At 35.4% G+C, this 15,836-nt stretch overlaps 1 protein-coding gene across 1 annotated transcript in view; it reads right to left on the reverse strand.

The window, feature by feature from the left end:
- Positions 1-911: 911 nt before the first annotated feature.
- boss (G protein coupled receptor bride of sevenless) overlaps positions 912-15,836 on the reverse strand; it is a 28,351-nt gene continuing 13,426 nt past the window's right edge. Inside the window, exons 4-7 of the mRNA XM_089090279.1 lie at positions 12,373-12,483; positions 9,248-9,497; positions 7,095-7,276; positions 912-5,172 (exon numbers count right to left, since the gene is read on the reverse strand). Of these exons, the coding sequence (XP_088946405.1) occupies positions 3,797-5,172; positions 7,095-7,276; positions 9,248-9,497; positions 12,373-12,483 (1,919 nt within the window). The 3' untranslated portion in view covers positions 912-3,796. The remainder of the gene's footprint in view (positions 5,173-7,094; positions 7,277-9,247; positions 9,498-12,372; positions 12,484-15,836) is intronic.

Consider the following 15,836-nt stretch of genomic DNA (forward strand, 5'->3'; position numbering starts at 1 on the left):
TAAATATAATTGAGTTCTAGAAGACACCATTAATTTTTTTACCGTTTAACAAAGGAGAAAAAGTTTGGCATTAAAAGTTTTTTTTCACCGCAAGTAAAAAATGGTGACAACCACTTCTTGAAGCACTAAGAACCTGTAACTGTTGAAAAAAAATCTTAAAAGGGGAAACAATGGATCGGCAGATCTAGCTTGTTTGTCTTTGGAGGGTGGGTGGGGGGGTGTGTGAATCTCATTTGAAAAAAAGTTGCACCCGTTGAGCCGCTGCACGTGATTTTTTCAGTATGTCAAAGTATTCGTATATTGTTTTTAACACGGCAAAGGTATTTTCTCTCTATTTTTGTCTCTAAAGAAGATAAATCGTGTCCAAACCAGAAGACATATCTCACACATTCATGTCTTTACAGGAAAGTAAGAGTAAGTAAAGAAAGTAAGGTTCCCATTTTCAAATGTTTCCTGGGAGTCTATTTGCTTTCAAGGGTTTTTGGAAGATCAGTGTATAAGTATTATGTTTTGAAGCTGAATGACATGAATTCGTTTTGATATATAGTAGATCCAATAAAAAAACAAGTTATTTTAACTGAAAGTAAGGAGCGTCATTAAAGTTTAAAACGAATAGAAATTATTCCGTATATGAAAGGGCCTGTCCCCTCCTCAACGCCTCGCTCTTTACACTAAAGTTTTTTTTATTGTTTTACAAAATAGGGCCAAACTTTAGCGTAAAGAGTGAGGCGTTGAGGAGGGGACAGCCCCTTTCATATGCGGAGTAATTTCTGATCGTTTTAAGTTTTAATGGCGCTCCTTACTTTCCTTACTTTTCTGAACAAAATGGCTATCTCAAAATTTTGATCAGGTGACTTCGAGAAAGGAATTAGCATAGGAGGGGGCCTAGTTACCCTCCAATTTTTTTGGTCACTTAAAAAAGGCACTAGAACTTTTAATTTCCGTTCGAATGAGTCCTCTCGCGATATTCTAGGACCACTGGATCTATACGATCACCCCTGGGGAAAAAAACAAATAAATAAACACGTATCCGTTTAATTCTTCTGGCAAAAATACAAAATCCACATTTTTTTAGATAGGAGCTTGAAACCTCTACAATAAGGTTTTCTGATACACTTAATCTGATGGTGTGATTTTCATTAAGATTCTACCACTTTTAGGGGTGTTTCCCCCTTTTTTCGAAAATTAGGCAAATTTTTTTCAGGCTCGTGACTTTTGATGGGTAAGATTAAAATTGATGAAACTTATATATTTGAAATAAGCATAACAACCCAATTCTTTTGATGTATCTACTGGTATCAAAACTCCGTTTTTTAGAGTTTTGGCTACTATTGAGCCGGGTCGCTTCTTACTTACAGTTCGTTACCACTAACTGTTTGATTTTATCCGTTTTTTGCTGCAAGTCAATGCGTCGTCACGGTCTAATTACTCTGTTGGAACGTTTCAACTGAGTCGTTAAAAACGGACCGGTTAAGAAAAAATCTCATGTTTCTAGTTTTACGGTTTGCATTTTAACGAACGGAATAATCCGATCTGGAATGAGTATGCTTGTGTTTCGGATGCATCTGTTATGCGTGAGTCACACTTTGTCTAAAAATAAAGCAGCTATGTGAGCTCAGGATGTTTAAAACAACCGTTAGTCATTATGAAGAATAGAATATCCTTGGTTTACCCCTACTTTCTAGGTATTACTTATCCTGTGCCGAGAACTAAAGGGTGTATCTCAGATTTTTAAATAATATTACAGGAGAGTGGAAACAAGAGTATTTAATTTTTCACTGCAGTAGTATTTGTTCAATGGTTGAAATGAAAGAAAATTATAGTAAGTAACTAAATAAAGTGGTTTCATTATAGTACTCAGCAGATTAAGTTAGGCTTTTTTGAGTTGAAGAGTGCCACAGGGAAACGTTCCTAGACGATGGGCATGCACTACCATGAGCTGTTCCTACTATAATCTAAGTGGGAGGATTCCTAAAATTTCGTTTTCATACAATTCTTAAGCGTTTTTTTATTCTCAGTGCAGGGGGTCATTGCCCTTATGCCCCCACCTTTGGTGGCACCCATACTTGAGTTAGTCAGACTAAAATATTTTTGTCCCAGTCGTGGCCGTACGAATGAAGTCAACATGCCTCTACAAATACCACCGATAAATAAATATCCACTAAAAGAATTATTGTCACTTGCTAACTTAGTTTAACAAATTATTTGAAACAAGCTCTTTAGTTTCTGGGAGGAATTGCTTATCTTGATCCATTATTAGATCTTCAGAATAATAAGGGATAGCTAGGATAAATTTACCCTGTTTTTACGCATATTTCCATAACTGAGTTTCAATTTTTAGGCACCATATTATAGAAAACTGATTCCTTCCGACCATTCTGAAGGGGGATTTTCCTACTCCCAACTGTGTGCAGTTGTTCACGCTAATATTTACGGTTACAGTTTGAAAGACTAAGGACTATTCGGATTCAATTCCTGTGCCAACCTCGTCATCAATGTCTCTACTAATTCTTGTTAAAATTTTGGCCGTAATTGCGAGATTCTCGGTAGCAGGTCTAGCTCTATCTACTTTGTTACAGAAATGTGGTGAAATTTTCCTTGGTTCTGGCAAAACCGCTGCTTGCATTTGCCCCTGGATCAGTACTATGACCGAGTTGGAACAGGGCTGATTTGGCGACCTTATTTTTAAAACTATTTTTATATTATTATTATCATTTCTTTTTTGTTTATTACTGTATTCTCTTTTATATTGCATTCCGCTCTGCTTTAAACTTTTGTTCAAATCCGAATTTTTAGATGATGATGGTATTAAGGGGATTAGATATCTTAAAGAGCTACCCTCGTTTATTATAAATTTTATTAGTTTGTGTGGCTAAGCTATTTAAGTCTGATTGGGCGGTCTTACCATAAATTGTAGAGCTTGAATACAAGATACGAATAAACAATTGAAAAATAAAAGCCGACACCTACATTCACAAAGATCTTAGAAAAACCATTTAACCTGTTTCGCTCTGTGCCGGAGATATTCAGTTTTAATGAGACGTACATCTCTAGAAAGGGAGGATTTTGATTTTTTCGATTAAACGAAGCAGAATTTTCTTTCTTATGTTAAGGAAAGGGCAGTTCCTACGAAAGTTCTAGCATAGCTGCTAGGAAAGCGCAAAACATTAGCTCAACGGAAATTTAATAATTTGGCAGCTTTGAGAGTTACCTATGGTATTACTAGCTTTGGTTGAAAACCCTGCCGACAAAGGGGATGTAAAATATAATTGTATTTTCAATCAAATTTCACAGTCAAGCGGCAGATTTTCAACGGCTCTCGGTGGTAGCTAGTTCCTTGTGAGAATTCATTGATGTGACATTTGTATTTGAGAAAGTCAGCTGACGCTGAGGATCGCAGAATGATTTTAAGGTACCAAATCCCCTTAAAGGGTTGACTACTTTACATTCCCTCATTCCCTAGAATGTCAAAATACCAACGCCAAAGGGGATTGGAATTTTTTTTACGTGAATTAGAATTATTTCTTCTCGTGTGTTTGCGGAAAAAAGTAGTCACAATAATACCTACTTGAACCAGGGATGGACCCAGGATTTTTTTTAGGGGGGGGGGGGGGCAGAATAGGTTGATCCGATAGACTTGCGTAACGAACAAGTTTATCTAACGCAAACTTGCGTTAATTAAGTAAATTACACTACTTTGGACTAAGTTAGGGTTGCGCACGTCCCCTGGATCCGCCACTGACTTGAACACAATGTAGATCAAAGTGGATTAGTTCAAACATATTTTTATTTTTCTCTAAAACTCAGCCTTTTGAGTGTTTTTTGGCTCATTAAAATTAGAGAAGCCTGACCTTGTGGGTTCTGGGCCATAATGGCTAGAAATAGAGGGGACTTGAATTGTCTCATATATCCTTTGACCATTCATTGCCTTTCGTTCAAAGTTTGATTGGCGTATGGTCAAAGTAACTGCATCAGCAGCAGCTGAAGTGGCCATCATATATGTCTTAGGAATGAAAACTGTGATTAAATGTGTGGTTCCAGTGCCAACAACTATCATTACAGCACAAAAATCTTTCCAATCAGATTTTAAAAGAAAATACCCAGAAGTAAAAACAATCCACAAAGCTGTTATTAAATAAGCTGATAAACAAAATGAAGGGCCCTCAGAGTAATTCCGGTTTGATTTGACCGCAAACGGTGTTGTCAGAAGTAAGAAAAAAAGAAGCACTAATACATAAACATACGAAATAAGTAAATGGAGCCATTTTTCATGGCAAACAAATTTCAGCCCAGTATCCATCATAACTTTAATAGGGAGTAAACGTTCGTTATAAATAACATCAGAGGTGGTAATAGCAATTTGTATGCCAAACATCAATACAAATAATGTACCTTGAACACAACCACTAATATGGCCTGAAGAGGCCTCGGCGGCTGTCGTTGATAGCATTATACTTCGAGCAGCTAGTAAGCTGAACAAAAATGCAAGAGCTATGGCTGTCACAGGCGTACGTATGTAACATGTTATTTCTGTAACATTCATGATATATGGAATAATAGTGATGTATAATACAATCACTGAAAATAGGGTCAGTAGGGTAAATGTTTGACTACCTTCTACGTTGTCTTTTTCCCACACGCGACACATTATATATACAATTATAGCAACAACAATAAGTATACATATACAGCTGGTTGTCATTACGACGTATACCCATACCTCATCTTTTAAATGAAAGCTTTGAAGAAGGGACCTTTCGATGTTCGTACAAATGACCGATTTGCGTGTTTCAGTGCTATCTTTATCTTCGTCTTCTTCTATTAAGCTAAAATTCCTTATTTCAATGTTAGTACCATTGAAGTTCCCTACATCAAAAAGAGTTCCTGAATTAGATTTAGCTGTTATGACTACACTGACATCGTCTCGTTCTAATCCAAGGGCTTTTTTAGCATCATTAACGTCATCCCCGTTTGAACGTAGCTTCAAGTCACTAAAGTCACATTCAGTATCATTATCACAATTATTTTTAATGAAATTTTTAATTTGGGAAGAGGCACTATAAACGGTTCTCACCATAGTTTGAACTCTCTTGTTTTTGATCTGTCGAGCTTCGTCAAGGTCTTCGTTGAACATGGTATATATACCAAATAGCTTGTTGCTTGTGTTAAAACCTAAAATAAAAATACAGAAAATCAGATAGCCCCTGAACCAAAAAATATCAAGCAAATGCAGTTTGAACCTATTGGGCTATGTCACAAATGCTGCGAGCACATTCCCCTTGTGACAATTTGACAAAATTTGTGTAATTAGCTTTCCATTTGCAGCGTTATATCTTAGGTTATATCGAATATTATATACTTGCACATCTGAGACATGTTTTTGCGTTTACATCTTAATGATTACCAGCTGACTTTATTTTATATACAAGTGTATTTGTATTGATGCAATTCAGAAATATCCTGGAGAATTTGTGTGCATTATTCGGATTCACGACCAACTGAAAAAGAGTAAATTAGTTTCCCTATCTTCTGAAGGTTAATATTTTTCTACCTACGAAGTTGGTCCTTGACGTCCACAATATTTAATGTGATAGCATATTTTGAGTTTTGAAAGGATTAAGTTAAAATGAAATGTTTTGGGGTCTATTAAAATCCACCAACATGTATTATTAACGGGTAAAAGGTTTTCTAGGGCTGAAAGAGAAAGGATGAGATGGCTAGTACACGTTCAGCGGATAAAGGATGACAGATTACCAAAGATTGTCCTTTTCGACCCACTGTCTAGGGCAAAATGAAAAACAGGTCAATCCCCGAATGGAGTGGGAGGATGTCATAAGGAAAGATTTAAGAGAAATAAGAACTCCTTGCGGGATGTATATGAGGAGGAGCTTGCGTAGCTGTGTCGGCAGGCGGCTTGGTGCTGCAGTGATTTGTTAGTAGTAATAATAATGTATACAGTTAAAGCTAGGAAAATTTATTTAATTTTAATGTCACAAATCTAATTAAAGGCTGTGAAAAATACAAATAATTCATGTGTTCAACTATACTGCCATGAAACCATTGCAAAGCAAACAAACAACAAAACACTAATTAAGCAATATATTATTATAAAATAGGGTTATAAATGAAAAGGCTGTGCTCTAATATCAGATCAATTTGGAGGATGGACTGTTCATTTGAAGGATATGATTCTCTGGCTGTTTTAACAATGGTGAAATTTATTTTGCATCAGGTTCGTCTTACTGATCTGTCGGATACAAGAGGAGCTCAAATTCTTTCCAAAATTTGGCTTATTTGTCCCTGTTGTCAGTTGGCTAAAAATAACATCATCTCCAGAGAAGGCTCATGGTGTAAGCAAGGCCATATCCAGGATATTTGTTGGAGCATGGGCTACAGAAGAACTCTACAAAACGCATCAAAATTTTGTTAGTTGAAATTTTTGTTACCTTTTTACGAGTCTAACAAAAGTTTTGGGAGGGGGGAAACTTAAAACCGATAACCCCCTTGATGCGGCCTTGGATGTAAGGGAGTTTCTTCGCATATAAAGAAAAGTACCACTAGATGCTCAGGTGATAAAAACAAAATATAAACAGTTGTTTTTTTTTCCAAAACTGGGAGATTATTGAAACGGCATGGAATAGACTTTTATTTTCTCACCATGAAAGGAATTCAACTCCCAGGAAACTACCATAGCCTTGGGCTTTCTTGTAACTTGACATAATTATCGTGCAAACGGGTAACAATGAAAAAATTTGGCTAAAATGACCCAGTTGCAATATCAGAAGCAAAATTGACTTACTATTAATAAAAGCATGAATTTTCTAACAATAAAATTTCAAAGTCAATTTTTATTTCTTGTGCGTTAATTTATTGTGCAGAGCATGAGGATAAAATTTATCAAATGCCTAGTTGTTTTTTTTTTGTCAAGATACGCTGGATGATAAGATCTGTGGATGCTTTAAAGGTAGCTCAGTATAACCTTCAAGAATAGATATGAGTCCCAGTTGAGTTTTAGCATCAGATTCTTCAGGACGAGGAGCCCGAGTCAGGAAAACTTTATTGACATACACAAAGAAATTTTCAGAAGTACCAACCTATAAAAGCGTTTGAGTCGAGCTCAGCTTGGCTGATAAAGAGCCAATTGAAGTCAAAACTTGAATCTTTATTTTGAAAGACTAGCAATGGCTCAAAATCTGCTGGGTCTCCAATAGCCACCATATTCTTGACACCACTTTTTTTTAGTCGTTTCATCGCTAGCCGTGTATTATCTGCACTCCTAGAAATATAATATTTAGAATAAAAACTAAAATAGTCGAATTAAGAAAGTACAACAAAATTTAAATTAAGCTAAACGGTAACAGTTAGGTTGGCACTCGAACCTAGTGTTTTGGCTCTGGCACTGGGATAATTTGTCCCTGGCATATGGTTTTGAGATTGCTTTTAAGGTCAAGCAATGGGTTAAGAGAGTGGGACCCAGGAAGTTATCCCCTTAAAAAGAGAGTTGGCTGAGGCATGGAATGTATTGGTTCAACACATGAGTTATAAGAAACAGGAACAGTAACAACGCCAATTTCTAGGGGGGAGGGGTGAATCTAAAAAAAAACCGAGTACACATACTTATTTGGCATTTATGGTGCTGCCAATGATAGCTTTCTCTTCTAGACTTTTGCTTAGATGCTAGCTACCTCCCTTCTTTTTTAGGAAATTCCCCTCAAACAATAATCTTTTTCGGATAGCTTGAGGATTTAACAAGAACAACTTTGATTAAAACTATCCCTAACCATCCAATCCCAAGCCAAGAGCCTATGAAAAAAGAAATAAAAATGCCTGCTGTATCCTCAGAGGAAAAAGATTGAAAAGTAAGGCATTGTACAGTTCTTCCTCTGTTAAGTGAACACATTTAACTTCTGAGTTTTAAATTATAAGACACATCGAGGTACGCGCTCAATTATTCGGAAGTATTCAAAATAGTACCAGTTATAGCCGAAATTTGACTGTTTCATAGCAACAGAATTTTACATATGATAACCATCTACAGCTTCATGCTTACAATTCTCTCCTACAATTCTTTCCCTCTTTTTCTATTCATTTCTACTAGATTCTGCAAATACAAGTGAAAAATTCAGTTTACATGGTTCTCGAAATGTCGAGTAGAAGAGATATGTTAATGCCTAGGCTAATTCGGTAAAACATTAAAATAACTAACAAGAGAAGGCTCTAATGATGTAAGTGACTCTAAAATAAAGAGGACAAAATATTCACCTAATTGCCTTACATACTATGTTGCCTTACATACTATATTTACATGTAGCCTGGCATTAAGTGGGAATAATTCTACAATATTAAGTTCATGATATGACAAGAGAAAGAAGAGGAACAATATTATAAAATAGGAAACCAAAATGGAAAGCATCAGAGAGAGAGAGTCGGACAATTTTGACAGTGGAACAGAAAAAAAAAACCGAAGATCCGCTTCCTTTATTGACATCTCAAAAAATTTACAACTTAATAAGAACGTATTCTTACACAATTACCCAAATCTAGGAAAATCAGAAAAAAATAAATAAAAAAAATACAACGTTTTTTGTCATAAAACAGCTAAGTGGCTAAATGTAATTAATTAAGGTGCATTGACAGATACATCTTACCTGTAGGTGTTTTAGCAATCTGAACTCTAATTAGATCTCAAACCAGAGTGTCAAACTATCGCTTTTATTTTCAGTAGTTAGTATTTCTAACATTGTGCTTAGTTTTTTGTTGTCGCTTTTTGTATTTGTATTCAACAACAAAAACCAAATATTTAATTAGTGCTCTGTTTTTTTTTTCTATATACTAGTGGTTCTCTTGCAATAAAACATTCTGCTGTCTTTTGAAGGTCCATCTCATAGCATAGCTAGAAAAGAGATATAATCTCAACTTATTTAACAAAATCGTAGTATATTCGCACTGAACTCAACATAAGTAGTATTCGTACGATTACATTTTAACTAAAATTGGTGCGTAAGTTTAACAAGGCGAATATTTGCCGAATTCTTTCGTAATAAAATTTATTTCTCCCAATTAGAAAATTTGGAGAAGGTCCATGTTCTTTTCTAGTCGATTTTTCCTCTTACGAATAGGAAAACAAATAGAAAACCGTAGATTTTCTAGCTCTCTGAACTAAACAGGAGGTATGTTATTTTACAATTTTGATTATGTTCTGTACACAGTAACTAAAGTAGCTATTATAACTACGTAGTAAAATTACCTGCTCGATGAGAACAGGAATTGGTTAACAACGCATATATTCTCTTCTCCTGCCAAGTTTCCAAACATCTCTAGCTGGTAATTATTTTTGGCAATCACCGACACGTGATCTACTTTTGTAATTACCAACAACTCTACTCCAGCAGTCATTTCTTCATGCAAAACCAGTGGCGACATCTTCATGTAGGGGTAGTTAATATTTTGAGCCATTTTACTAAGAAGTTCTGGTGAATTTGCCTCAGATATAAAACCTGAAATGACACATGTTGCAAATTTTCAGATAATATCTTCAAGGATAGAACGCAGAACTCATGAAAGAGCAGTAACAAAAGAAGTTCTCAACTTACAATGACCAAATAGGTTGATGATGAGAACATTTTTCAGTTAAATTCAAGTGAGCTACGTTTTTCAAATCATTGTGACTTATCTTTTTATGTTGATGTTTACGGTATAAGTCACTTTATCTTATAGTTAAATTATAAACGAAACATATTATATGTCAGATTCTATTATGAATTTTTTTTATATATTGAATTAGTTGAAATTCATAATGGATTTGCTATCACATCCTTTGAGAGAGAGAATCTAATTAACAAACAAAGAACAATACAAAAAAAACATTTGCCAATAAGCGTTATGGCTTATGTCTCCTAAGCACAAAACAAATCTCTCATCAATGGACCCCTCCCCCCCCCATCCAAAGAAAGAAAAAAAAAATCACCACTTGAGACCGTATGCTAAACTATTCTAATATAACGATACTCTTCTATACTTTTTCCCTGCTTTATCTAAAAAAAAAAAAAAAAAAAAAATCCCAAATCATAAACACCGAAACAATAGTCCATAAGCAGCCAACGAAAAGTTGGCCTATCCTTTTCTAGAATTATATCATAAGGAAATGACTCCCATATAGAAGGAAGGACATGGCAATTCGAAAATGCAGACCTTGTAAACCTCCTAACCGGTTTTCCAACTAATAACAAATTCCTTGTTTCATATTCAGGCTGATCAAACACACTAATCAAACATTCAGGTGCATTTTTATGCAACATATCAAACATAAAAAGAGCCTTATAATAATTATAAGGCTCTATTTTATGTTATAGCATATAACACAAAATTAAATTTTTGTGTTTAGTAAGAGGAATAGTAATAGCCCTCTAATGGCTCTCACGAAATATATATTTTGTGAGAGGTCTAGGGAAAGTTGCATGGAGCTTTTTGCTTAGCACCCTAAGCCACAGTTATGAAAAGTCACATTCGTTTCACTGGCACTATACAATAATTAAAATCATAGAAGTTTAGGGAAAAACATATTTCCCAAGGGCCGAATCTTGGCTTTCCCCTACCCTATTTTGGAAAAGGACGATGCCCCGAAGAAAATGAAAAAGAATCCGCAAGGGGCTTTCTATGTTTGCACATACAAAATTTTTATTTATACTGCTGGGTGCAAAAAAAAAAGAAGAAAAGAAATATTCAGTTTTGATTAGAGAATGTAATGCTATTGGTGTCGTATGCTAAGAAGGGTGGGCTCTGAGACCACCCCCTCCCAAATCTTTAACTTTTTCCCATTTCTGGGCGCATCTTACTCAAAGTTCTAAATAAAATATATTTTTAAATGCCCCCCCCCCCGAAAAATGTCTATGTTTTTGCCTGGATGGTATCCAGTGATTCTAAGACACTGGCAATTAAATTATAGATGAGGAAATGAATGGACCGACTGCAGTAATCATAAAGAATTACCTCGATTTCAGTCGGAATTAAATTGCTTAGCATGATGATGCTTATTAGACCAAGACACAGAAGAGTATTCTTAGAACCAACATTAGAATACTAGAAATTCAGTAATCACACCAGTAGAGTACGCTTTGAAACGTGAATAAAATAAAAGGAATTTAATGTCAGATGTCAGAAAAAACTAGGGAGGTGGCAGCTGCCCCCTTCCTAGGTCTACAACCGCCACTCCGTGAGTGCTTCCAAAAGCTGGTGAAGACACGTTGCATATTTTACAGAGGGATAGTATAAATGTAGTCTTGAGTACTCGTTTGAATGACCACGTCCCAAACAATATTACGGAAAACTGATTCGATTCCCCATCTATGCCCATTATGAAAGAAAGGTTAAGTTGTCTAGATTACCTTTTTGAGACCTAGTCACTCTATGTGTATTGTCTTTGGCAGAACTTTGAGGAAGACAACTGACGAAAAGATATTTTACCAATTATCTATAGCACATAAACGCCTATTCCGCTTTAGGCTTTTGGCCTATTTATCTCTATATTTGTCTTGCTATTTTTCCTCCCGAATATCTTACACTAGATGGTAGTTCATTCAGACACTAGAATATACAAAATAATTGTATGAGGTGATATAATAAAAAACGGCTGCAATTGTGACTTCGACTACTTGCGACTCCGACTACAAAATACTTGTATGAGGTGTTATAATAAATTTTATAACCGTTCAAATGACAATCAACGAACCTTTAATTTATCAATGGGCAAAGTTACGAAGCGATTTTCTTGGAATCATTTATACATGGGCGTGGGGAGGGGGGGCAGGGGGGGCAGCTCCCCCCCCCTTTTGACCTTCAAATTTACATTAAATATGGTTTAAAAAGGAGATGCTTGGAAAAGCAGTTGATAAAAGGCCCTCCATCACACTATCAACTGCCCCCCCCCGAGACCCTATGCTGACTACGCCCATGCATGTATATAAAGCAAAAGTTCTTTACTAAACTGAAAACTTGTAAATTAGTATTAGAAATTATTCAGGCCTGTCTTCTAGCTTTAGTTTCCATGAAGCATCTCCAATAACAAAAACTAAAAGGGGAAAAGAAGCATCATTTATTTATTCATTTATTATAATCTAATACATTAATTGCGATTAAAAAAGAAATGAAAAAAGGTCACAGGGTTAAAATCTATAAATATTTTCTTTTTAAAGAACAGAGTTCAAGAGACTGGGAGAGTACGAACGCTAAGCATATCATTCAAACATGTCACTTTAACATAGTTTCTTAGAAAAAAAACTTATGTGTTAGTTTAATCTACACCTTATGGAAAAGTTAGAAAATCCTAAGAGTTGTAATTTGTTGGGACTATTTACTCACGGAATTATAACAAACCTGCTATGGTAGAACTTCCATTAAATGGCGTCTCAAGCAACGTAGAAAATACGTGAATTGCCGCTTTTATAGAGTTTCCTTCGTAAAAACAATCGTCCCAAATTTTCAAGCCTGAAAAAGGAAAAAAAAGTAATAACTTTTCAAGCAGCTGTTTAACTTTTCAAGCTTTTGTTTAATCATCAGCCAAACTACACTCTTTAAGCGTTGCCAACGTTTTGCAATGAACTGTGCCAGTTTTCTGGCTAAAATTGTACCACAAGCGATTAATTTGTATCATCTGAACAGCGGGTGGAAAATTTGCCACATCAAGAAGCAAATTTTCAATAAAACAAGACTTGGAACAAATATCTGAGTCAAAAAGGAGCAAGTAAATCCAAAATGTAACGCTAAATCTGATGGAACCAAAACATTTCTAAGTGTACCGCATTGTACTTGCACCTCTAAAAGGTACCAAAAAGGGTACAATTGTACCACGTTGGCAACGCTACACTGTATCAGTGTGATTTTAGTTGATGATATGAACTAGGTTTTGATTGATGATAATAATTGGGTAAAATTATGTCATCTTTGATTATTGTTTCACACTGCTTTGGTTTCTGATAATAACTGCTATTCGTGTCATGTTAGCTATTGTGCATTTTTTAATTTTTATTAATTTAAAAAAGCTGAACATTAAGTTTCTTAGGAGTTGCTTTGGTAGTTTTCCAGTTAGTTTTTGTTGTAGTTTTTTTTTAATTTTGGGTAGTTTTTAAATTTAAGCGGTTTCTTCTAGAAAATAAATTTTAAAAATAAGAAAAGGTTTTCAAAAAAAGTAAACAATGATACTAAAACCTTAAACGAGCAGAAATACCAAGTCAAATCTAAAACAAACACTAAATACTATTAATGAATAAATGAAAACCTAAATCAAACATAAATTAAAACGAATAATAAAGAGAAGTTTCGGTTCCTTTCAGAAATTAAAAAAGGAGCTAAAGAAAAACACAAAATCAGTTAAATTCCGACTAACTATAGGCTCTTTACCGAATAATGAAAAAAAAAGATTAAAAAAAAATGCAAAGTTGAGTAAACAATATTCTCTGTTCTTGTGGTAAATTTTACGTAGGAAGGACACAGCAAAATTTAGAAAATAGATTACAGCAACATAAAATGCCATATTTTGCTCTCTAAAATACAATGAAAAACTGAAAACCTTTGAATCAGCTTTAGCAGAACACTTATTTGACCTTCCACATCATAGTATATTATATCATCAAACAAAAGTGACATTCGTTTGTCTTGTCGGTGATTGGTCAGACAATTATAGTAATTGCAGTTCTGGAAGTATTTAAAATGTGAGTTGTATTTATTTGTTTTGTTTTTTGTTATTGTTTTTTTTTCGCTTGTGTGTTGATTGTCGTTTAGATGATTTTGTTTAGAAACATTATTTCTTTCTCCTTCAATTTTTTTTCGTTATAAAAGGTTTCCCAGACTTGGAGTCGAAATATTTGGATTTTTGTGTTATTTGGAGTTTTTTGTTGTTTTTTTATCTTTTTTTTGTTCCACTGCTTTATTTAAATTAACCCCGTTTTTTCTCTCTTAATTTTGTAAATGGAAAAGCAGTAGGGTCTAAGAAATTATTTTCCCCATATTGATCAAAATTTTGAGAAAAAAACAAACAATAATTTGTTCAAAATAGTCAAAAGGTCTAATAACAATGTCCTAGGGGAGGCCATGCACCCCACAGCCCCCCCCAGACAAGATTTGTAAGTTATAGAATTTGCCCGGTGTTTACAAATAATCTTTATGATTGGGATAAGGAGAATGATCGATTCTGGGTGCGTCTGAAAAAGCTAATGGTGTTAGGGTGAAACTTCATGAAATGTTGGGGGGAGTCTGAGCTAAATCAAAATACGTCTTGTGCATCACGACTAGCAATAGGAGGAATCTGCAATATCTTAGGAACGACTAAGGGACCATTATTGCTGCTACTAAAGTGACTGTAACTGCGACTACTTGGGACTGAGACTATGACTAGTTGCGATTAATTGTAATTTTCACTACTTTATAAGCTTATAAACTTCAAACTTTCAGGGCTACTACTAATTCTATTATTATTACAACGGTTGCAATTGTGACTTCGACTGCTCGCGACTGTGATTGCAACTAATTGCGACTGTGACTGCTTTTACTTGCAACCACTTTGAGGAAATTTCGACCCGGATATTAAACAAAATAAAAACAAGCTATGAGTATAATGATTGTCAAAAGGGTGTGTCAGCAATGTCCGAGGAACGGCCGAGGGTATTAAGTTGAAGATTTCAGGGCATGTTGAACAGTGCTTGGAGTGTAAACGACCCCTTGTCCTTCTTAGATGCCCTCCCCCAAATACTGATCAAAATTATGAAATAGCCACTATGGCCAAAATACAGTAGTTAAAAGGTCTAATAACTATGAATCTGAGGATTCCATGCCCCCTAAAACCCCCATGGAAAAAGCTGTAGATTATGCAGTCTGACAATAGTTTCCATACGGGATTTATCGTTGGAAAAGGGGGAGAATGTTTGATCCTGGATGTGTCAGAAAAAGCAAAGGAAACTATGATGAAAATTCATGGAATGTTGAGGGGGATGTTAAAGTAAATGAAGCGACACAATGTGCATTCAGGTTATCAAAGGGCGTATCTACAATATCTTAGGAGTGACTAACGGTATTAACTTGAAACTTTCAGGGCCACTATTGTTACTACTACTGTGATTTTAACTGCTACTACTTGCGTCTGCGAGTACTTGCGATTGCGACTATGACTACTTGCAACTACTTGCAAGTCTGACTGCTTTGCGACTTTGACTACGACTACTTGCGACCGTGACTACTTGCGACTATGCCTAGTTGCGACTGAAACTACTTAAAACTGCGAAAACTTGTGACTACAGCTACTTGAGACTGTGACAACTTCTGACTATGACTGCAACTATTTGCGACAGCAAGTACAAATTCAACTCGGCTGCTACTGCGACTACTTGCAACTGTGACTACTTGCAAAAGCAATTGTGACTACTTGTGACAGCGAGTTCGTCAACTTGAGACTACCAATGGGACAACTTGTGACTGTAACTGCTACTACTCGCAACTATGACTGCTGCTATTAGAACTACCACAATTACTATGATTGCGACTGTGGCCGCAAATATTACTACAACTTCCACTATTATAACTAGAACTATTAAGCAGCACCAAAAGAGTTTAAGTGCATCCTTCTCGTCAAAATGTCAGAGGGCATCAAGGTTGTCAGAAGGACTTATCAACAAAATCTCCCAGAGGACTCTGGTCATTACGCTGAATATTTTAGGGATTATTAAGGGGGATGTTGTACTAAGTAAAAAGACATTATATGCATACCAGTTGCTAAAACGGCGCATCTTCAGTGTTACAAGAACAGTTAGGGAAGAGTATAATGCTGAAGCATACAGAGAATGGTAAGG

This window comes from Artemia sp. Qi Xiang Cuo, chromosome 6, assembly GCF_049724085.1.
Source record: "Artemia sp. Qi Xiang Cuo chromosome 6, ASM4972408v1, whole genome shotgun sequence".
NCBI lineage: Eukaryota > Metazoa > Arthropoda > Branchiopoda > Anostraca > Artemiidae > Artemia > Artemia sp. Qi Xiang Cuo.